The 25,384-nt window shown below is 32.8% G+C and overlaps 2 protein-coding genes across 3 annotated transcripts in view; one reads left to right on the top strand and one right to left on the bottom strand.

The window, feature by feature from the left end:
* The window catches only part of LOC136795646 (uncharacterized), a 41,505-nt gene extending 16,585 nt beyond the window's left edge, over positions 1–24,920 (bottom strand). Inside the window, exons 1-3 of the mRNA XM_067046923.1 lie at positions 24,815–24,920; positions 24,484–24,695; positions 145–336 (exon numbers count right to left, since the gene is read on the bottom strand). Coding sequence (XP_066903024.1) covers positions 145–324 — 180 coding nt within the window. The 5' untranslated portion in view covers positions 325–336; positions 24,484–24,695; positions 24,815–24,920. The remainder of the gene's footprint in view (positions 1–144; positions 337–24,483; positions 24,696–24,814) is intronic.
* LOC106686842 (CCR4-NOT transcription complex subunit 10) overlaps positions 1–25,384 on the top strand; it is a 62,056-nt gene that overhangs the window by 10,779 nt on the left and 25,893 nt on the right. The window contains exons 2-3 of one of the 2 annotated variants that reach the window (XM_014430411.2): positions 594–767; positions 5,655–5,830. In XM_014430411.2, coding sequence (XP_014285897.1) covers positions 5,816–5,830 — 15 coding nt within the window. In that variant the 5' untranslated portion in view covers positions 594–767; positions 5,655–5,815. Of the gene's footprint in view, positions 1–593; positions 768–5,654; positions 5,831–14,708; positions 14,894–25,384 lie in introns of those variants that run through there. The other variant, XM_014430405.2, reaches the window with a different exon arrangement.

The raw sequence follows: 25,384 nt of genomic DNA on the forward strand, positions 1-25,384 counted from the left end.
AAATAAATAAAATATAAAAATACAGAGATATATTTTATTATAATTGATCAAAATTATCAATTGATTATAAAAACCTAGGATATCATGATTAGAGAAAGGTTTTTATAATGTATGGATAGAAATAGAAATAAATCAAACTCTTACTCCATCCTCGGATATACTTAATAAAGATTTTGAATTAGCCATGAAATTAATATCTATAATGTTAGTTTCATGGCCATGGAGATCGGTGATGCGTTGAATTTGATTATTCGAATTCCATAATGTGATGAATTTGTCCGAAGACGATGTAGCCAAATATCCAAACCTTTCATCGTAAGCCATACAAACAAGACCCTGTTAACAAATAAAAAAAAAACATTAATATCAGTTAGTAATTATCCAATATGATGAAATTGAAGAAAGGTCTTCATTAAGATTATTTTCCTGGAGGAAAATGCCTAAACTTTTAGAACAGATTGGGGTAAACTGGTTACCTTCATATAAAATATAAAAATTACTACACATAGTATTATAATAATAAGAATATTTTAGTAGTTTAACATGCTAATTTTATCTTATTTCATTTTATTCTGAAATAACAAATTTAACAGGTTTCCTAGGAACAACATGAAAAAAGAGTGAATGATAGAGTGATGTTATTCAACACCAAGTTTCATCGAAATCCTCTTCGATTTGGAAAAAAAAAAAGAAAATCGTATAAGTTGGAAAATTAGAGATTTGAGAACCTACTTCAAACTGTGAATGTTACAGCCAACATAAACATAGTAAGTATTAGGAAGGAATATAAGAAGTATAACATAGGAATTCAATATATTTGTTATTAAAATATAATTAAGTTAGTGCACAAGAAATATTAGTTGGTCTCCATTTCTCTGATTCTGGCTGGATATCGTCCAGTCTTACACTATTTCGCGCCACAAAAAAGTCATATGTATTGGACCTAATATTATTTTGGGGTGACCTACGAAAACTGGTTTAGCACTATTTCGGCTCCATGATGTGATAGGGAACTAGGTATAGGACAAATGTATTATATGTCCTAAAATACATCAAAAATTAAAATATGCATGCCCTGGGCGACCATCTTATTTATAGTAAGCGTTAAAAGCGCTGATGTAACTGCATGGTTCGCGGTCCGACTACATACAGAAGTATTGGATCAAAATTCGTATTAATAAATCGGTTCCGACTAAATAAACACCTTTGAAGAAGCCCCTTTAAGGTCAAAGCTACTCCTCTTATACAAGAAATTGTACCCTACTACCGCGGAAAGTTTTAGGAGAGTTTGTCTCTCTATAAGTATTTAAATTACGAAAAGGCCTTTGATCGAGTCTGGCACCCAGGACTGCTATACAAGAACCATGAATTCCTACCCCCAACATATTTTCACAACTGCGCTTATTCATCCTTATTTCCTCAGTCTGCTGGTGTACCTCAGGGTAGTATCCTTGGTCCTATTCTTTATACAGTTTTTACAGCTGACATCCCAACCCATCCTAACACTATTCTTACCACTTATGACGATGACACATGCCAATTGTCAATGAATAATGATCCTTATATTGTATCCCAAACCCACCAATCCCACACCGCCACCCTTGAAGAATGGTGCCAAAACTGGAGGATTAAAATAAATTCCAATAAATACCACCAAATCACATTTACCCTTCGTCGAAACCATCGTCTTTTCCCACCGTATCTATTAATAATATCCCACTTATTCCTGTTCAACAGATCCGTTACTTAGGACTACATCTGGACAATAGAATGACATGGAATCCTCATACAAGACTGAAAAGACAGAAAACTGCTCGTCAATTCCTTACAGTCCAAAATCCTTCGTAAAATCCTTGATGCTCCTTACTTTGTCACAAATAAAATCATCCATAGAGACATTAATATAACCGATCTAGCCCGAACCAGATATCAATCCTTCCATTAAACCCCTAACCACCCAAACCCACTGGTTTTCCTCTTCTATTTCTGACAATCCTCCTAGGCCCCAGAAAAGAAGATAGCCTTGAGACTTCCTATTGTAGAAATGTTGTTAGAGTGCTATCAATGGATAGTTTCTCTACAAGCCTCATGTCACATTGTCACAAATCAAGTCATCCATCAGGACCTCAATGTCCCATATGCTGCCGATTTGGCTAGAACCAGATACCACTCCTTCCATGATAAACTTCCCAAGAACCCAAACCAACTAGTTTCTAATCTGGCTTCTCCTTAATTACCTAATAATTCTCCTAGGCGTCTGAAAATAATATTGCCTCGAGGTCTTCTGTGTGTGTGTTTTTTTTTTTGTTTTTTTTACGAGGGTTGGTGGACATCTTCAAAAGACACGGAAAACCACCGCCCTACATCTGTTTCTCACCCTTCACGGGACCGCCGTTAGGCACTACATCATGGGGGTTGGCTGAGTGCCGCCTCATTGTTTTAGGCTATCTCCTGGTTCGCCTATCTCTCTCCTCATTTCTTAACTTCTGCATCACCTGTGCAGCAAATCGTTGGCCTGCCATCCAATAATCTTGGTTAAGCAGCATAATATTGACAATATTATCTGCTGTCGGGTCTGAGCCACAAACGAGTCGGAAGCCTCTTCTTTCTTCATGATAGCGGTGACAGAAGAAGAAAACGTGTTGTGCACTCTCTTCCGTTCCTGGGCACAATGGACATTCTCCAGTCTCATGGAGCTTAAACCTATACTGGTAGGCTCGGAAGCAACCATGGCCTGTGATAAACTGGGTGATATAATAATCTACTTCCCCGTGGTTCCTATTCACCCAGGCCTCGATGTTGGGCACCAGCCTGTGCGTCCATCTTCCACTGAATGCCATATTCCAGCGACGTTGCCATTTTCTTATAGTCTCCTTTCTTAATTCGTCTCTTGGAATATAGTCAGCACTATTATAAGAGCGGCTGCTCTCATCTACGATCAGCTCAATCGGTGGCATCCTGGCCACCACGCAAGCCGCTTCGTATGAGACTGTACGAAACGCGCTGATCACTCTTAGCGCACACCTACGATACACTGACACCATCGGTCTTCTGTACGCCTCAGTACCCAACGCATCCTTCCATATCGCAGCTGCGTAGAGCAGAATGGATGGGACCACATAGGATATCAATAACCTACGGCTGTTCCTGGGTCCGCCTATGTTGGGCATTAAACGTAACAGTGCGGTGGTTACTCTAGCCGCTTTATCACTCAACCGCTGGATATGCTCTCTGAACCGGAGTCTATCATCGATCGAGCTGCTAGTTGCAGCCCTACAGATTCTAGCCAATCTCGAACCAAAGCGACACAATGGTTGGCCTTTAGAATGAGCTCTTCTTTATACTTTGCTTCGACGACCACCACGATATCATCAGCAAAGACCACTATTTCGGAACCCTCTGGTAGTCTAAGCCTAAGGACTCCGTCGTGCGTGCGCGTGTGTGTGTACACGTACAGTTGTATAACAATAAATAAATTATTTTAAAAAAAAAAATATGAAAAGTGCTAAGCTGTCCTGGATTTCGATGTAGCTTTTCCACAAATGAGTTAAACATTCCCAACATTTCTATTTGTTATCATTAAAAATCAAAGGGAAAATTCTATATTTAAGCTTGGGTTGAACATGCCAGTTTAAAATATCTAGGTTAGAAAAAAATTTTCAATCAGGATCGGATTTTATTTTTAAATATTTAACTTTTTTTTCTCCTCTGATTTAAGAATAGCAATAATTTATGCCTTAAATATTTCTAACAAGTCATATAATTGAACTGATTAGTGTAGTTCATTTTATTTTACATCTACAACATTACATTTTCGATTGTCATGTTTAGAGCTTTTTTCAAAGCACTTTGAAGAGGCCTAAACATATGTTTTCCGAAATTGTAACAAGACATTATCCTATAAATATTCAAGGATAATACTAACTACATCTACACTAAAAAAAAAAAAAAATAGAGAACGTAAAGCGAACTACATCTACTCTAAAAGCAGTATTGTAAATTATCAAATACTCACTTTTCTTAATTTACAAGTCTTGGTAACTTTTTTCTCTCCTACTGAGGTTATAACTATACTCGCATCAGGATCTTTACTACAGCTTATGATCATATTCTTCTTTGGTACGTAAACAATGTGCATAACAAACTCATTATGAACTCTGTTAAAAGAATGTACAGTAACCCATTTCGTCTGATTTTTAACTTCCTGTGATAACATAAAAGTATATAATGTTTTTTTTTGGATTAATCATGGACAGCGAACATAATGAGCAAATAATCAGTGTTTGTTTTATTTATTTTGACCATTCCGCTGGTGTACCTCAAGGTAGTATGCTAGACAGAAAACTGCACGTCGATTCTGACCATTACAACACTTACTACTTACTAGACAAACGGTCGGAACTTCCAATCTATTACAAAAGACTGGTCTACATGATTATAATAAGGCCTATCTAGACACAAGGAAAAGTGCTTAACTCTGGGGCTCCACTAAAGCTTCTAATTTCTCTCGTATCTAATCCTTAAAACTCAAAATTATTCGTAAAATCCTCAATGCTCCTTACTTTTTCACAAATAAAATCATCCATAGAGACATTAATATATCCGATCTAGCCCGAACCAGATATCAATCCTTCCATTAAACCGTCTTGAGAGCGAGAGCGGTTTGTATAGGATCACAAAAAAAGGTTATAATTAGAACCGATAATTGTTAAAAACCCTTTTTTTTTTTGTTTTGTTTTTTCGAAGGCATGAGAACGGACTGAACAGTATAAACGAATACAGAAACTTGAATCCATTAAGATCATATTTTTATTTTATTTTTTCATATAATATTTTAAACCAAGTTATGTGAACCATCACTTTGGTGACCAACCTGGATATACTGCGCCCAATAAAGTCATTTTTCAGTTGAAGTATAAAATATAAAAGTACTCCTACATAAACTGCGTAGACTGATTCATTGGAGAACTCCAATAGGAATGAGTATAAAGTGGGAAATATTGTAACGACGTTATTCCATTTCTGTTCACGTGATCTCTTAAGCTTTATAAAAGAAAAGTAGGATTAGCTTATAATAGTAAATATATATTGAAAATTTTTATTTGAATTCATGAAATCAACAGAAACGGAACGCCTTCATTTTAACAGACGCCATGTATAGGTCAGCACACTATACTTATCATGGTGGTAGGGTCAAGTTTTCAGTACGTGGGACCCCCACGAAATAAAAGTAGACCCTCCACGCCAGATTCGAATAGGTCCACCAGAAGTTCACAGGTTGTTAAAGGCGACACCTCAACTAACTTCCCCCAGGGAGTAGAAGCGTCACTTTAGTAATTTTGCAACTGCAGCGGTGCCGATTTTTAATTTTATTTTTTGGCGGCCCCACGGAATGAACTGAACGGAATGAAACTTGACACGCTCACTCTTCCTAAAATAGTTTGGTTATCCTTAGATAACCCCCATATGTTAGAAGAAATTAAGTATTTGTCCAGCACTATATATTTATACATATATATGCTGTAAACAATATTATGATTATTATTTTATTTAAAATATATATTTTACATTTAAACTTTTTTTTTACCTATATGGATTTTATATTTTTATATCACCTATTCGTTGTTTCTTGACAGATAAATTTGTTTTTGCAGTTTACTATGACCAAGGAGAAATCGATTCATATACTCTGAACTTTGCAAGTTTCAACTTTTCGACGTATAATGACTTGCTGAAAATCTAAATAAGTAACAGTAACTGTTATTTATTGGTACTTGAAGAACATCAAATTGTAATAGGACCAACTACATACAGAATGCCTCCCAAAAAGGTAAGTCAATGAAAGTAATGTTTGTATGCCTGATATTTAAAATTTTTGTCCCCCTGAGGTTTAATATAAATACATAATGCATGGTTAACAAAATTTAAGTTATCGATGTATACTTTAATTGTTAAATCATGTATGTGTATATTATGTATGTATACTACGATTTTAAGTGACTGTAGGGTGTACAGTCAAACTTTATGATTCTGTAAAAGTCAAAACAATACCTAGATGATTAGATATTCTGATTAAACTTAAATTTTTTAAAATTTAAACATAAGAAATAGTTACTAAGGATATTATTAGAAGAATTCGTAACAAAGACGAAGTTTCTCAAAAAAATAAGATCAAATGCCGCATGTCATATTAACAATAGAAAAAAAAAAGAGACTAACCTGAGACATAAAATACTACAGGCTCAGACAATTCAAGATATGGTCAGTATCTAATAATGTCGTCAATAATAAAAATGTTTTGAATAGTTATGTCGAAGTAGTAAATGTGTGCCTGCCTTCAGCCACAAGGGTGTGATGACGTAGGAGTATCATACAACAAATCTTCGAACAATTCGTATCAAGAAAATGACTGGCCGGAACTATAAGATGCCAAGATTGGATGCTGAGATGTTTCGAAGGGAAAACCAAGGAACCATATACCATCAGCGAGCTAGTGGTATTCACTTTAAAACATTGCAGGAGAGTTACCGCGGATGAAAAGTATTGAGGAGAAAGAATTAAAGGAGAGGCGTACAAGCCCTCTAACTCTGTTTACAGGAGTACTGAGAATAGAATTTGGGTAAGAGTTAATAAGTTCTGAACAACTAGTGTGATCAGCTGGGAGAGATTGAGAGAGAAACTTGGTTCAAAACAGATAAATATGAAGGTGTAAAGCCTAAATTGGCTAATATGCACCTCAACGCCATACTTTCACTGTAACGTAGGGATGTAAATATCGAAAAACAACATAAATATATATATATATATATAGTACCAATATTTTTAAAACATATGGACATATTAGTTCCATATATCATTCCATATTCCTTATATTTTATTTAAGGGAAAATATCAGTATTGTAATCGATACTAATATCGTTTGATATAGGTTGTATTATTTTAAGAATGTTTACTGAATAAATGACTTATCTTTGTCTTGATTCTGAAATTCGAATCTAAACTTATCTGCTAATGATAAATAATTGAATATGCTGATAAGTATATTCAGGGAAGCTTTATTATCTACTCTTTTTTTTTTTTATTTCATCAAAATGATATTTTTCGAGAGTATCAATTACATAAATTATTATTAAGGAGTTGTTTTTCAATAATGAAAAATGTATTATGTACATAAACTGTATTATTTGCATTAGAGGAAGCTGTATTGTTATTAATATTATTGCTCAATATTCTAAGATTAATTAATTTTATTATTTGTTGGGATCAAATTCTAGCATTTATTAATTAATTTCAGAACATTTTATTCCCTATTCAATTATATTTAAAGTTTTCTTTTCAATACTACTGAACTTTTACCAAAGAGCTCTTTTTAGTTAAAAATAACATATTTAATTTCTGATATATTTAATCACAATAATTATATTAACTTATTTTATTAATGATAACTAATATTTTCTTGTTTTTCTCATCTCTATGGTATGTTGGGTTCCCTAATACATTTAGATAAAAATGAGTATTTTAAATTGATTCTTTTGAAAATAATGTTGAAACCGAAATATTGTTATAAAAAATAAATTAACATCTAGCATGGATATAGTATAATTATTCTCTATATTATGGTATTTAATATCGATATTATAAATCTTGTTTCAATATTTTAAATCTAATATCGATATTATAACATCTAATATAGATATTATTATACTTGATGTCGATACTATAATACTTAACATCTATATTACAGTATCCAATATAAATATTATAACATTTAATATCAGTATTATAATATCTGATATCGATGTGATAATATCTAATATCGATATTATAGTATTTAATATCACTATTTCTACCTTACTTATGGTGGTATTCCATCCTTTTTTCTCAATCTGAAACCGTTAAACGTTGGTTGGGTTAACTATAGCTACTTATAGATAGAAAAATGAACACACCATTCCATGAGTCAACTTTCTACGAATTTCTTTATGTTTTTTTATAGTCGATTTTCTAGAAATAATAATATTTCGATATTTTTCTAACATCCCTTTTGTAAGGAATAATAATAGATGTACTTATTAAATGTAAAATATTTATTAAAATATAAAGTGAAATAATATCTCTAAATAAAGTTGTTACAAAACGAATTCTAGTTCTGTTGTGCGATGGTGTAGTTTGCCCGAGCACTATCCAGTAGTGTTATGTAACCTGCCGGAGAAAATTCGGCTGTAGGCGGATAGATAGATTTCGCGACAGTGTCGATATGACAGCCACAGTCGATATATCCAAAAGGACAAAATATACCTCTTGGAAAAAGGAGTTAAAATTCCTGATAGTTTTTTCCTGCCTCTGGTTTGCGTTTATTTAGTGTTATTTTTTCCTGTCCTGATGATGTCTAAATTAACTGCTTAATTATTTACAAAATGTTTGAAGGAGTGAAGGCTTTGTTTTAGAATCTTCCAATAATATCTTAACTTATTTTATGAGTTTTAGCTCTCATTAATTAAAATAAGGCAATTAAATAATCAAAAATAAAACTTACCGACCAGAAGTATCGCCCAACCTCTGTATTAGGTTGCTCTTTAAAAAAAGATTTTAAGTGTTGGTGAAAGATTAATAAATAAATATTTCCTAAATCATCACCTAGAAGCATTAACAGTTTTCTATTCGTTCTAATATGTCCATAGTTGATACATGTGACTACATTAGGAAGTTCTGTACAAAAATATAAACGACAAAATATAATATAAATACATAAAAAGTGAATGTTCTTATAATGTAAAAATATAATTAAAACTTTAGTTAATATTTAAGTTAAAGTCATTTTAATATAAGTCAGTATAACTGTAAAATTCCATTTCATATTATCGTAAACAGCAGTGGTTCTTTACACGTAGAAGCCTGTGGACCACTGAGATAGAAATCGAATAATGTTTGGACCACCTCCTCTCCTGACTTAGAGCAAAAAGGAGTCCCAGGAAAATATTTGAAATTTAGGTTACTTAAAACTCGGGGCTGAGTCCAGACTACCGAGCGGGTCTGCGGATGGTGGATAGCGGGACGACCTGGGGCCTGATTCATAATGAAAGGAATAATATTAGTCCATAAGTTCACAAATTATAAATTAAAAGCAATAATACATTTTGTTTCATGATAGGGACGACTATTAGTGATATTACATGAGTTTAAAAGTAAAAAATGATCTGCCAAAATTGTATATGTCAGTGAAATTGTACCAAATACAAACCCCAAACTAGAAATAAAAAACCCCTGGTCCTCCAGGTAGGGGGTTCCTACCAGGCAAGCACCCTGCTAGTAGAAAAATTAGCTAGCTAAAATAAGTCATAAAAAGAAAAAGCCGGATAAAAACATTGGTAAACGGACCTGGAAACAGAAAAGGGCATTACAAATTGGAACTTTGAACGTGCAAAGTCTCTCGAATAAAAAAACCGAGGTATACGCTGAGATGGAGGAGTCGAATCTCGACATCGTCGTTCTGACGGAAACAAAGGTGAAAGGATGTCCTTTTTCTACAGGAAAGAATTGGAGATTGGATCCATATTTGGAGTGCAGTGGATAAAGGTGAGCGGGTTAGGGCAAGTGTCTCCATTGTGATCCAAAGGAAACAAACAATGTGTGACCTTTTATGAGATGGTCTCGGAAAGGGTAATAAGAATAGACTTGAGAAGATTCGGCTACAATGTTTCTATTCTCGGAATCTACAGGCCAGATAACAGTAGATTGGCCACTGAAAAGGACCTTTTCGATGATTTATTTAGAGCTAATCTAGAGAAGGCACAAGGACCAAGTGTTTATAATGGGGGATATGAATACTCGAGTTGGAAAGGAAGAAAAACGAAATCCGGCTGTGGGTACATGCGGGAAGGAGGATGTAAATGATAACGGCCTCATACGTAATATACCTAAATGCACAGGTAAAGCGCACTGTTGCAGAAAGCAATCTACCATGGGAAGCCGGTTGCAGGAGGATTTATAATACCCAGGGCTACAATAAGATTCGCGAATCGTGGAGGATACTTAAAGCTCTCAGAACACAAGTGAAGGGTAATCTGCTTCCTCTTAAAAGTGAGAAGACCTGGGTGAACCATTACAAAAATCTGCTCATTGAAACAAGGCCAGAATGGTCTGGCTCATATCCACCTGAGAAGCATGCACAAGATAAGGTAACTGTGAAAGAGGATGAAGTTCTTGTTGCACTCAGAAATACGAAATGTGGAAAAGCTGTGGGACCTGGAAATATTTCGGTAGAGCTGTTGAGGACAGGAGGAACAAGATTGCTAAAGGCTCTCACAAAGATAATAAACCTCATATGGCAAGGGCTACCAAAAGATCTTAAGGCAGGATTTCTTACATCTATAAATAAGAAAGGGGACAGAAATGAATGCCGACATTATAGAGGCATCTGTGTCCAGATTTCTATATCAAGGACAACTGCAAGAATTCTGATGGATAAATTAGAAGAGGAGTTTGTTAACCCAGAGGAACAGTTTGGTTTCACTGCAGCCAGGTCTAGTACGGACAGCATATTTGTCCTAGGGCAGCTCATAGAAAAGCAAATGGAGAAAGGAAGAGCTGTACATATTTTGTAGCTTTTATAGACCTAGAACAGGGTTATGTCCGTGTACTAGGACATATGTAGGAATCTCTTAAGAGTGTGGATATTAGTATTGCCTTGATAAATGAAGTGAGGAGTCTATACAGAGAAGTCCAGAGTGAAGCTGAGCTCTTAGTTTTCTGTGCCTTTTTCTACGTCCAAAGGTCTTAAGCAGGGATGCAGTATGTCCCTAATCCTGATTAAAATTTATTTAAAACAGGCTGTAAAGGGGTGGATCGCGCAATGGGAAAGGAAAGGTGTGGACATCAACTAACATATGCTGTTCTTATTCGCCGACCAAGCAGTGGTCACATTTAGCAGAGACGGCCTATAGCCTGTGGGGTCTAAAAATAAATTTTAATAAGACCGAATACGTGCCATTAAACTGCAAAGAGGCTGTGGACCTAAAGATTAATGGAAGTGTATATAAGAAGGAAGACCCCTTCAAATACCTTGGGTCAAAATAGATGGGAATGATGCGGAACCAGAGGTTAGGAGGGGAGTTGGGCTGGCAAGAAAGGTGACTAGAATGTTGCACCTAGTTCTCTGGAATACGGTTATTTCAACAAAAGGTGCATTTTCAGAAGTATTGTTGAGCCCTCTCTCAACTATGATGCAGAAACCTGGACACTTAACCCAAGATTCTACTCCAAACTATAAGCGGCAGAGATGGATTTCAAAGGGTGATGCCTGAAGATTACCCGCCTGGATAGAGTCAGGAATGAGGAGATTGGAAGCAGGCCATGAGTGACCGAAGGAGTTTTGGAGAAGATTAGAAGGAACAGGTTGCGATGCTATGGCACTATCAGTGGATGCCAGAATGTAGGTGGCTGAAGAGACTTCTGCTATGGGAACTACCAGAAAGACGGAGGAGAGGAAGACCCTGAACCCGATGGAAGGACTGCGTGGAGGTGGACATGGCTGGCAGGGGACTTGGGAGGGACACTCTGACTTAACCAGGCAACCCATTGAGGGGAAAAACCTGCAAAAGTAAAAAAAAAGTAAAGGGTACTTAAAATACCATTTTGAGGAACTTTTACTGTGCAATAAGCTCTCAATAAGTCTTGAGTAATATTTGAGGGGGAGTACACCTCAAAAACTACAAAAATGGTTTATATAGACATAGACAATAGGGTTGTAGAAAACCTGAACAATGTCATGATCAGATAGAAAATGAACAGGGTGTTGAAGTGAGAAGTTTATCAGGGTGGTTGATGAGGTAAAGGTCAATCCAGAAGTTATGCTTTAAGTCTGTCATGTTCTAAGATACCTACACAACCATTGGATTGGTCTCGTTTGTCATGACGGAGCAGAATAAGAATATAGTTGGGTAAGAAACTTGGGAGGAAAGGATGGAGGGTTTCAGTCAGCGATCAGGTTATAGATGTTATGGAGGAAAATGTTGGGGAATTCATTAATATGGTCTAGAAGTAACTTTTGATTGACATGATGGGTAATAAGGATATTAATCCTAGCATAAAAAAGGATGGTATAGTGAACAGAGAGAATGGGATAAAAATAATGAAATTATTACAATAAATTAAATAAAGATGCACACAAAAGCAAATGAAAATAATCCTACCACTATTAATACAGGACTAAAACTAGAAATCAAGAGTAGAGACAAATAATAAAAGCTCACTCACTCACTCGAAATCAGAAATATTTTATTAATCAACGAGAAAAATAAATAAATACAAATAAAAAAAAAAAAAACAGAGGAAATTAAATAAATTCTGAAACTATCATTTAACAGAAGTGTATTGCAGTATGCAGGATTGTAAATTGAAAAAATTGTAATTAAGTGGGAAATAAAAATTTAGATCTCCTTATATGATAAAATAAAAAATAAAGCTCTTTGAAAAAAATATAGAAATGGCTGTTTATTATTCAGAAAAACAAAGAAAAATGAAATTAGGTAGAAACTTTTGTTTAATGGTAGTAAATGATGTGCAACAATAACTGATAACAAAAAACTTACATATATGAGAAGAATAAAGATATTAGTATCCAAGTGAAATAAAAATATCAGATAATTCTGAGTAAAAAAAAAAAAAGAAAGTAAGAAATATACAGACAAACAGAGGGAATGAAATGAGGTAGTAATTCTTATTAAATATGGGTGTAACAAATTAAATGCCAAATAATAATATTAATAAATATTTTATATGAAAATCATGCACTAAATGGTATTAAAAAACTTTCTACTAATTTTAGAAATAATTCTTATTTTATTATTAGCAATGATACTTGCTACTCTTGATGATTCTTGTCACTCTCTGTGGATCTTTCAATTAAAGAGAGTGACAAGTAGATGAATATCTACTACAAAGTTAATATCAATTTCTTAATTTTAAGACAAATCTCTTAAGGAGATAATAATGAATACAGGATGAATTAAGAGCGGACTAAATGATGGAAAATTGTCTCAAATGTCTCCAATGAGTAAATAATGAAGTGGGAAGTAGTGAGGGCATTCCTTGAAAATAGAAAAAAATAGGAGAATATCAAGGAGGGTTAAGCCTGGTTGATCCACAGTTGACCAGATATTCTCCCTAAGGTAGGCAATGGAAAAGTGTGGTATTCATTCAATTAGGACTAATCCAGGAGGTATTTACAATCGACTGTCTCAACATTTGGCATATGCAGATGATGTAGTCATTGCTGCAAGAACCCGAGCAGTATTAAAAGAAACATTCCAGGAATTCGAAGAAGCACCATATGAATTGGGCCTTAAGGTGAATGAAGACATCCAAAGTGACGTCCAGAGACCACAGTTTCAGCTCTCTAAACTAGTTTAAGTACCTGGGAAGCCTGGTTATAGATTACAACAAAGTAGAGCGAAATAGAGGTCAGGATAGCAGCAGGAAATAAATGTTATTTCTCATTGCAAAAAATATTGAAGTTTAGAGCTCTCTCTAAAAGAATGAGAGTGGTCATTTACAAAACCATCGTAAGGCCAGTAGTGATCTGTGGGGGCGAAACATGGCCCTTGACAAGAAAAGCAGAACAGATGATCAACTCCTGGGAGAAAAAGGTATTGAGAAGGATATGGCGTGGAGTCTTGGAGAATGGTGTCTGGAGAAGAAAAAGGAATGAGGAACTGATAACTCTGTACGGGGAACCCAGCATCGTGACGTTAATTAAAAGAGCAAGAATAAGATGGTTAGGACACGTTGAGAGGATGCCCGATGAAAGGATACACAAAAAGTATATGGAGGATATGGGGAGGAGTCTCGGAGAAAGAAATTTGGAGAAGAAGAAGGAATGGATCTGTTCTTTTCTGTGGAGATTATGACCACTGTCTACATGAACTTTTTATGTAATTTTTGAGGTTTACTTTAACCTACCGGAATATTGCAAAAAAACTAGTATACAAAATTTGTTGACAATTTAATTTTATGTTGTATTGTCCAATTTTGTTGTAAATAAAAAAATTGGAGCTATGCGTGCATCACAAAACTTTCACTTGTTATTTTTACTTTGAGTAGAAATTAAGTTCTGCTAAAGTAGGGAAGTATTATGTAATTGCAATATTTTATCTTGCTGTCTATTTCATAAAAATGCAAGTGAAAGTAAAAAACGTAATGCATATAATACTATTCATATTTTCGGAAATTTGTTTTCAACGTGGGATGTTTTTCCTTTTTTCTCTTATCCCAGTTAGATATCAAACTATTTAATATTTCAATATAAGATGGTCAGGGTTGTGGTCAAAAAAAGAACAAATAGTTTATAACTATTTTAATGTCCGACAGGGGTGCTCAAAGCGAAAGGTTGAACTTTCTTATATCATCTTCTTATATTTTTACGGTCAACTATATATACATATATTTAATATTTCATATTTGTCCCTTTTTTATCAGCACTGACAATAAGATACGGTTAATAAATCATAGTTAATATTAAATACTATTTAATTGTACATTGATATATTGAATTTAATCGAAATCAGTGGATCCATTTTCGAGAAAATGATTAAATAGTTCTTAGTTTAACGCTGGAGCTCTCGAATGTGAGCTATGCGCCTGCGCCACTGGTCTTGATCAAGAAGGCCTTCTTAGCGGCCAGTAGTCGCGTTGAGCTTGGCGTGTTAAGAACTCCTCGAAGATGAATAAGTGGATCAAAGCTTGTAAAAATACTAGAAGTCCGAAATGTAAATCAAGAATAAGGCATATACATAACTATGCGCGGAAACAGAAGAGTGAAAAAGTTCCTGAGACTGTTCCGGCTGTGGTAGAAACCAAACCTACCGAGAACATTAGACTTCAAATATATCCCTTGGTAATATAATTTAATTAAATTGTTACTCTTTTATATTAATTGATGAGAATTGTTATGAAATCAAGTATTGTTTTGAATTGATTTGGCTTCAATCACCTTACTGAGGCTTATGAATAAATTACCAAATTAAATCTACATATAAATTAATATCTTCCAACTACAGTTCATAAGTATTAATAGTTTGATATAATTATAATGGAGATTGTGCTATCAATAATCATTTAGTTAAATAAAAATCATAATTTCTTAAGTGGATATTTTTAAGTCGAATTTCAAAGAACCTTAATAATTTTGTGATAATTTGGTGCAATTCATAAATGAAGCACTTATTAAGGTAGGTTTTAGTATGTTTTTTTAATATTAATTTTATTTTTGAAAAAGTTAAAACATTTTTAGAGTATTAATTAATTATCACTTGTACATATTACCCGTTTTATTCCCTGTACATGATTAAATAAAATAATTGTTATTATTATACTAAAATTTTGTTTAATAGGTTTCAATGACAAATAAGACGGTCATTAGCATGTTTTTTATAGAACGCTTCTCTATTCACATTGTTGACAAACCCAACAATGCTTTCCCTTACCTCATATTTTTCTATTCTATATATATTTAATCAATAAAAATATAACAAAATATATAGTTATTAGCTTATATGTATGGTTCTAAAAATAAAATAAAATAATGTCAATTATAATGATACTGGAGTATTCCATCATAAATAATGTGTCTTATAGACATTTTTTTTTTATTTTCTTCTATTCTTTGTCTATAATATTTAATTTAAAAAATATTCATTACCTCCAATTAGGTTTCTCTCTTCTGTTCCAAATCCTCCATTACCAATAAAACCGCCTATAGTGAAATCTGTAAAACTTCTCCTATGTGAACTCTTACATATGTCTTATATGTTTTTGTAAGGGGAAATGTTGTAAAATATTGTGCAGTACGCGCATCACACAACTTTCACGTACTTCGAGATGAAATTAGTCTTGTATGTTTCAAATCATCTTTTTATTTATTGTTCAGGATGTCAATATATATACAATATATATGAGAAGATGGTTGGAGGTGAGGTTAGAAAATAACACAATTTTTTGTAATCATTGGTTCTTATCTTGTTTTTTGTTCTTAGCCCTGATGAAGGTTAGAAATTCTGGTCGAAACGGCAGAAAAATTGAATTCGAAATTTTTCACAATTTGAATACTCCCCCTTACTATATATTTTATTTATGGTTACGTGAAAGTAATAAAAGGCCATAGAGCACTTCTTTCAGAAATTGATTCATAATTATTTTAAATCAGTAACTTATTCGAAAGTTTGCTACTGGAAAATTTCTGATATTTATGTACGAGAAACACTGCCTAAGCTTAACAAAACCGTTTTTTCAAAAATGTCACAATTTTGCTTCAAGTGTGCTGTTGCTTTAGAGTATCCTCCGATCTAACCAGGATTACGAGCTCTTAAATTTTAAATTCTCAATACAACCGTCCAAAATATCGTTGTAAGTTACTTAGCCGCCGATTTTAGAAGAAGTGGCATAGTGTTTCCGACGCAGGCGGATGTAACCAATATCTACTTAGTTCTTTAAATATTAAAAATATTAAATTGATACATCATTATTTTTAAATAGAGATTTATTTAAAATGGTAAAGAAATGTCATGGAATGATATCTAATATTTCAAAGAGAAATATCAATATCAAGATCTATTCTTCCCTTGTAAGAAAAATGATGCTCAAATTACAACTAAGAGTATTAGCATTTTTTAATTTTATGTAGTTTTAAGTTACCCTCATTAAAAAAAAAAAAAAAGGCCTACCACATGAAGGTAGCAAGTCTTCAATTGTTGAGGAAGTATCTTTTTTTCTCATTAAATTTTTTTTCATCATCTTTTCAAATTATAAAATTTATTTATTAAGTTTTATGAAAAATTGGTTAAAAAATAATTAGTAGGTGAGTTTTAAAAATTATTTTTTAAAAGTTCATGATATAATTTTCAACAATTTTTTTAAAAGTTTTAACTCTTTACTTTCCGCATACTAAATCTGAAGCTCCAATAAGTTTTGACACCGATTAAATTGTTTGGTTTTTTATTATGTTTAAAAAAAGACTGGTTTTTAAATCAGGCTTTCATTGCTTGTTTTCTTATGATAGCCAATGAATTTAATATAGGTTGGATCGGGTTGAGAACATTATTTACAAATTCCTAACATCTCTTCGTAGTTCGTTTGTTGTGATAGCTCAATCAATAATGAAATTGATTGTATACCTAATTACCTTTCTGGACTGAGATTGGTTGTCATCGCGGTTCGGTTGTATTCGTCTAAATTCGGAAACATTCTTCATCTACGTTCGGCAGCTACGCTGTTTTATACTGCTATAATAAAATGGGATTTGGAATCTCCAAAAAAGTGATTTTGCGTACCATTGTTTTTCATTACAGGAAGAAACAGGAAAATTTGAGAATTTTCGAAGATGGTTTAGTTGCTAGAAATTGTGGTCTGAAGATGGAGTTGTTTTTTTTAGACTCACTTATAAACCTATTTATTATTATCCAATTTAGGTTAAAAAGTGAACAACTTGCAATTTCGTGCAATATTGAATAGCAATAAATAATTCCATAGATGGTAAATCATATAGGTGATAATTAAATCGGGGCTCCACGAAATGAAAACTTGACCCTCCCCCCACCATAGTTAGAATAGAGTGGTATCCTATAGATAACACTCACGTATGTTAGAAATGACCAGGAAAATGGTAATTAAAATATATATATATATAAGAGTTAAGTAGAAGTAAAATAGTAGGATTTAAAAAATATCATTCTGTTGTCGCTCATTAATACTGAGCATTCCTTTTTTCCGTGAAACATTAAACTGTTTGTTGAAAAAAACTTTTCATTTGCCCGAGAACCGGCAATTAAAAGTCGACTTATTAATTTCAATTAAAACTTTTTAGAGAGAATCTTAATATCAAGTCTTCAAAGAATAGACTACAGCTGTATTATGTGCCCCCGTAATTAGCAATAATTTTCCTTCTCCTCTTCAGAACCTCGGACAGGCAAAACGGGAATTGCTTCATTCAGTTTGTTCAACACTTATGACTAGTGTATTTTTCTGTATTTCCAAAACTTTGATTGATATCAAGTATGCAATCATTGATATAATATAACTTAACTTCGCAAAATTCACATTTATGTCGCCAGCCTAGCTCGCAACGAATAGTTTTTCCACTGAACTTATCAATTATATTTTTCTTGAAAGCTTTTTATACTGAATTTATCAATGCTTTTACAATCTTAAAAATAGTATTTAAAATAAAATTGATTAATATTATATAATTAATGTGAGTTGTGTTACGACTATATATTTCCTTCTATTGAGAAATCTGATCCGGGCATGAACGTTAAAATGTTAGATGCAATATCACAGGTAAAAAGAGACAAATTTAGATTCGAACCGTATTCGCAGTATATACTTACATATTTAACATAATTTAATTAAATTTACAACCAATGAAGAAATAAAATTAATGAACCTAGTATGCCAAATTTATAACTAAGCGTTGTTGACCATAACAATTGTATTTTTATTTTTATTACAATTGTAATCCTCAAAAATAACACTGCAAGATTTATTAGTTTATAAAAAAATAAATTACCTGATATAATAAACTTTAATCGATGCTGTAAGCGCGACGTATTGTATACATAAAGAGACCTATCGAACATTGCAAAAAAAATTGAATATCCACTACAGCTGTGTGAAGCACTCGTTATCCATTTTATTTTCCTTCTAAAGTTGGAAGATGGAAGTTCATAAGCGTCACACAAAACCATGTTCTCATCATATATCCCTATTTTTCCACACATGGAGGCAACTAAGTAGCAAAATGAATTTACTGTTTCCAGTGAAACAATTTGAACAATTGATTCCTAAAAATATTTGAAATTAAAAATCATTGTCATACTGTGAAACATTTTATTTTTATATATATTTCAATTACTTTACTATGGGATACAGAACACTTGAATTTAAATTCCAAAACAGAATAACTCTCTACAGGAGGCACATACGATTTTTGGTTTTTAAATTGCTCAATAATTGTATCCTGGATATGGCGCCATGAAATTGTATCGTTGATTGTGTTTCTTTTTTGAAGATCTTCGAAGAATTTTAAAGCTGACGATTTAAGATTTTCTTTACCTAAAATTCAGGGTTAATAATTAATTAGTAATATTTCACTTTCTTAAAAAATGATTAAAATTAAAAGGGATGAAATCAGCTAGAGGACACTATAAAGGAATATTGTTTGTCTATTAAGTTGAATATTTGAGTAGCAAATCTTTTGTCTATTACCCACAACATTTTGAAATACAAATATTTGTTGATTTTTGTAATATCAGTATACTATATCAGCATTGAAGTCCTGCGTTTTTCAAACAAGTTTTATTAGTTTTGAGTGATATAACAAAAATGTTTATATTTACTTTAAATGTTTAACCATCCTGTTGTATTGAAATATTGATTGGAGGAATTGGTTTTTTTTTTTCTGAATTTAAAAGACACATTTTGGCACCAATAATCTTCTTTTTTTTTAATATTCAAATAAGAATTATTTAAATTTTAGATAAGTATCTATTGAATGAATGCATATTAAAAAATAAAATATGACTTTAATTCTATTTAGTTATACCATAAATTTTTAAAAATGTTAATTGTTTTCATAAAATCTTTATGACTTTTCTTCCCTCTAAGTCATGGAAGTGGGACAAAAATAGTTTAATTAAATTTTAAAAAATCAGTATGAAACATTGTGGAAAATAAAATCTAAATATTTTACCATAGACCATTTTATAGTGGTTGTTTATTTTTTTTATGATTAAATGTTAATTTTTTAACATTAAATATAAATAAAAAAAAGACTGAAGAAAAACCTTTTTGAACCACATTAAGCCCATATTTTTTAATACAAAATTATATTACAATAAAATAAATATACAATACCTATCACTGTTTTATATATATGTACGTGAGTTTGTGTTTTTTTTTGTTTTTTTTACGAGGGTCGGTGGAAATCTTCAAGACATGGATAGGCCCGTACCCCTATCCGTGTGTGGGATATTTACCCACTAAAACCACCACCCCACCTGTTCATTCCTCTCCGTGGGGCCACCGCTAGGGATTACTTCATGGAGGGAAATGGCTGAGTGCCGCCTTAGTTTTTTTCACATGCTTTTCACATGTCTATGCTAGTCACGTCTTCTGGATCTCTCTGCCGCTCTCAATCACTTCAGGATAACTGTGGTGAATCTCTTCACTGCGTTCTAAAAGTGGTCTGAGCGTAGCATATGGTTCATCACATTTTCTGGTGTGATGAGGCCACACACTCTCTCCAATTCACTTATTTCTGCTGCAAAGCGAATGCAACCGAAAAATACGTGCTCCGCTGTTTCCTCGATAGCCTGACATGCAGGGCATTCTGCGGTGTTGTCCAGTTTGAAGCGGTACTGGTAGGCTCTAAAGCATCTATGTCCTGTCAACATTTGGGTTACGTAAAAATCCTCCTCCCCATGCCGGCGACCGTCCCACAAGCTCACATGGGATATTAACCTGCGAGTCCGGAATCTGCAGCCTTCCAACGCTGTTGCCACTGATCGATGGTAATTTTCCGCTCTTCTGCTTTGGAAAACATGAGAGCTTCGTCCATAGTGCCTGCTTCTTTCTTCAACAAGAAGTTCCTGGAGGCATTCTGGCTATCACGCACACCACCTCATAGGAAACAGTCCGAAAATCACTTACTGTCCTTAAGGAAACTTTACTATAAACGGAAACCATCTGTCTCCTATATGATTTGGTAACTGATAGCTTCTTTCCAAATAGGAACTGCATATAACATCATTGAGGAAACAAGAGTAGTAAAAAACCTTCTCCGTCTCTTCCTAGGACCTCCAACGTTTAGCATAAGGCGTGACATTAAGGATGCTACTTTGGCGCTGATGTATTCCGTGTGATCATTGCAGCGGAGACGTGCATCAATTATGACTCATAGGTATTTTAAGCAAGACTGGGAACGAATTTCGTGTCTACCGTGACAGTGATGGACTCAGTTTGTTTCCTGCTAGTTACCAGGAGAACCTCGGTCTTGTGATCCGCAAGTGTTAGGCCTACCGAAGACAGCCAACCTCGGACCGCAGCATCTGCCTGGTTAGCGATGAGGGTAACTTCTTCCAAGTACTTCGCCGCCACTACAAGTGCAATGTAATCTGCGAATCTCATAACTGTGGCTCCCCCCGGCATTGTTAATTTGAAGATTGCGTCGTACATGACGTTCCACAGAAGAGACCCTACTACCGAGCTCTATGGGACCATTTACTCCTTCCGTGAACTATTGTAATCTGAGGGAAAGGATTTTTTCAAATTCCTAACCCATAGTATCCAATAAACAAATTGGACGATAAGTTGACGGGCCTTCCAGTCTTCCTTTAGGAATTGAGCCTTCACGAATGCAAGAATTGAAGACATTGGTGAAAAGATACGGCCGTTTCCTGAGAGCCACCTTCAGAGCTACATTAGGAATTCCGTCCAATCCTGGTGCCCTGCCATGTTGTAGGTTTGAGCCAATGTCCTCTATCTCTTCCTGTATGATTGGTGCAAAATCCATTGTATAAATATCCGATAGTATTCGCCTGTTCCGGGAATAGAGTTCTGACAATATTTTCCACAACATTTGGTCTCATAGGGAGTTGCATCGTGCTTTTATTCAGTTTCCAAGGTGCTATTTTGTAAGGCCTACTCCATGGGTCTGCATCCACCTCATCACTGAGTTCTCTCCAGCACCGTCGTTTGCTTTCTTTAATGGCTTGTCGAAGGTTTCTTCTAGCTCTCTTGAAGTCTTCCTGAAGCACAGAAAACTCCGTAAGAGGTCTCGATCGCTGATAACGTTTTCTTGCTTGGTTCCAACATCGCCGAAAATCGGTAATAGTATCCGTCCAACAGTACACTGTGGAATGATATTTCCCAGGTTTTGAACGGGTCATAGTTGCATCACAAGCCCCTGTTATAGAAGAGGTCAGTATACGTGCCTTTTCCTCGGCTGACCCTTTAATTCACATTCATCCTCTAGCATTTAAGTGAATGAAGCATCATCAAAAGTTTTCACATTCCAGCCATTGGTTCTCCATTGACAACTCTTCTTTTGTTAAGGTGTATCCAATGTAATCAATATAGCCTGGTGATCACTATAAAACCACAAACCTTCCAAGTAGCCATCCGTTGCATGCGTCTACTGACAAACGTCAAATCGATGGTATGTGTGTGCGTGTGTATGTATGTATATATATGTATGTGTATATGTTTGTAACTTTTTGACCTTTTCTATTGGCCATTTCCAAACATTTTGATCTCCACACAACTTAAATATTTAAATCTATTATCAACTATATAACTCCTAAGTATTTGTAATAATTTATTTAAATTACTGCTTATTTCTAGCAGTTTATTTATTGAGTCATTTTTTTCTGAGGCCTTTTATATTAACAATATATAAATTCATATTTTACAAAAAATTTTTTTTATATATTATATTTCCAATTTTGTAACATTTATGCTAGATATTCTATTTTGATTTCCCATTTCTTGAAGTATATTTGTATCTATATTTATCATTGAATTTCATGTTTTTTTTAAAATGAAATTTATTGGGTAAAATTTTCTAAAAATAGCTCATTTATTTTTCTTTTAATCAGTGGATTTTTTATTATCTGTTAATTTTATGTCTTTATTTGAAAAGATTTTAATAATATTCATTTTCATGAGATGTGGATAAGCTGAAAAATATTTCAATATAATGCCACTCGCATTTTCTTTATTTATCCATTCTGTAATCAGATTTCCATTTTCTCTGCTTTATTTCATGTCTAAATATCTAATGAAGTTAGTATTTTTCTACTTATTTTGTGAATTTTATCTCTTTATTTTAATCACTAATATTGTTAACAAGTTCATCTAATTATGTTTTTATCCACTATATATAAATTATCATCTTTATACTTTAAACATAATTTTGGTTTTATTTGCTTTTCTTTCATTGCGATTGGTGGTAATTCATTCATAAATATTCCTGCTATATTAGTAGATAGTGTCGACCCCATTTGTATATTTTATCATTTGGCAAAACTGGTCAATATCAAAATGTAAAAACCTATTTTCAATACATAACTTAATGCTTCCAATGAATAGATTTTTGTTTTTTATTTTGGTGTATGGTCCTATTTTCTTCCTGATCCATTTCAGGGATATTGCATTAAAAGATATTTATTATTTTTATTTAATTTCATCTTCTCAATTTAAAAAAAAAATCATTTAGAGGAGTTAAAACATAAATCTGTACATTGAAGGTATTAATACAAGTATAAATTTTTATTTTATTTTTGTACATGGTTCCATTTCCTTCCAGTTATCTTTTAATATTTTAATTGTGATTTTCATTGGTACTTTGGTGAATAAGGTTTTTTTTTTTAATTTCTGGTTATTTCCAACTTAGTTCACTATGAGACTTTCACAGCTTTTTAGTGTATTATATTGGATTTTCCATTTAACTAATTTTTTTTAATTGTTTTCTGGTACACCATGTTTTGTATATTTTGTTACATTTATGTGTGGTATTCTACTATATCGATTTTCCAATTCTTTATTTAAATTGTTATTTACATTTATTATGAATTCCTTGTTTTTCAAATAATATTTATTTGGTGATAATTATCTAAAACTAGTTAACAATTAAAATAATAAGAACTAAAATAGTTTATGATAATGAATTAAAACTGTAAAACAATTTTTCAGCCATGTAGATAATGACATAATTTCCTTTGTGAAATTAAAAGTTTGACTAATTATGAGGTTTATTAAAGTACATGAATATAGGACAATAGTCCAACATTATGATAATTTAGAATAAAATATATTCAAATTTTGGAAGTTTTTAACCTCAAAAAATTTATTGAAGTTTAATTACTATTTGAGTTTTTTTTTGCCACACCCAGCCATCTTCCTTTTATTATTTATTGTAATATTTGAAAAAATAATTTCCCAACTCCACATATTGGAGTAAAGCTTGGTTCCAGATCTCAACTTCTCTCACTGCTGGGTCAGAGATTTTAAAGCCAGTTAAATGATTGGGCAAACAAAAGTAGCCATAAAAATATAAATGCAATGTGGTCCGGGTGCGGTCAAATTAAACTCAAATAGTAAATTATACACTATTTTTATTTGAGCTAACGTTTCACCCCATGTTGCAAGGCTTCATCAGGGCTAACAAAATAAACAAACACTTAACAAAAGTACAAAAAAAAATAAGTGGAAAATAATAAGGGTGAGTAGCTTAAGCAACGAGACTAAGCAATATTTTTAGGAACTTTTTATTATTTCTAATATTTTCTAGATGACAAAATCCCTTTAAGATTTGTTTTTATTGAAACCACTTTCAAAAGTTTTGTTATTTTTGTTTAAATTAGTAGGGTTTATCAACTTCACGTAGGATTTTCAATATGCTAAAAATTACTTTTAAAATTGATTTTATTTTACCGAATATTTGTAGAATTACATCTGCAAATTCTTCTTTTGTTAAAGATAGTCCTTCATAATCAAATTGTAGATTGTGAAATCTTGTTTTATGCCATTTTACATTTTCATTGGGAAAGAAGTATTGTCTTAATTCTCGTAAATCATTGGGATCTAGGCACTTGATCAAATCGGTACTTCCATGAGGATCTTCGAATAAACTTGGGATGTTTTCACTGTAAAATTGTATTAAGATTTTACACACAAATAATATGTTTTTTATTAATTATTTCATTAGATTGCATAAATGGATTTAATATTACGATTATTGTATTTTTAATAAAATTATTTTTACCTCTTGATTGACTCAATTGAAGAAACAGGACTGAGATAGTTCATAGCGTCATTTACGGGTTATAAACAGTTCGAGGCTCCATAGTGACAGGAATCACCAACTAAATATAAAATATTTACATATTTTTATATTGTATTTGCATTTCAACTGTGGCAGAAATAATAGTGATTTTTTTTTGGAGTGGTATCCGTTCCAAGCCCATTACATTTTTAAATTACAACTATGTAATGACGTTAAATTTGATTTAATAAAAAAAAAAAATAGAATTTTTTTTCTTCTTCATTTTAACAAAATTAACTATTTGTTTTTTATTAATTACCATAAAACTTATTAATTTTTCCTCAGTAGGTTGAACAATTCAGTTTTTTTAATGTGTTTAATATTGTTTTCGAATATTCCAATAATCTCCTTAAAACTATTATATGTGTGTGTATGTATGTATGTATGTATGTATCTATGTATGTATGTATCTATGTATGTATGTATGTATGTATGTATGTATGTATGTATGTATGTATGTATGTATGTATGTATGTATGTATGTATGTATGTATGTATGTATGTATGTAT

Source organism: Halyomorpha halys, unplaced genomic scaffold (genome assembly GCF_000696795.3).
Source record: "Halyomorpha halys isolate HHAL.00 unplaced genomic scaffold, Hhal_1.1 Scaffold36.1, whole genome shotgun sequence".
NCBI classification, from domain to species: domain Eukaryota; kingdom Metazoa; phylum Arthropoda; class Insecta; order Hemiptera; family Pentatomidae; genus Halyomorpha; species Halyomorpha halys.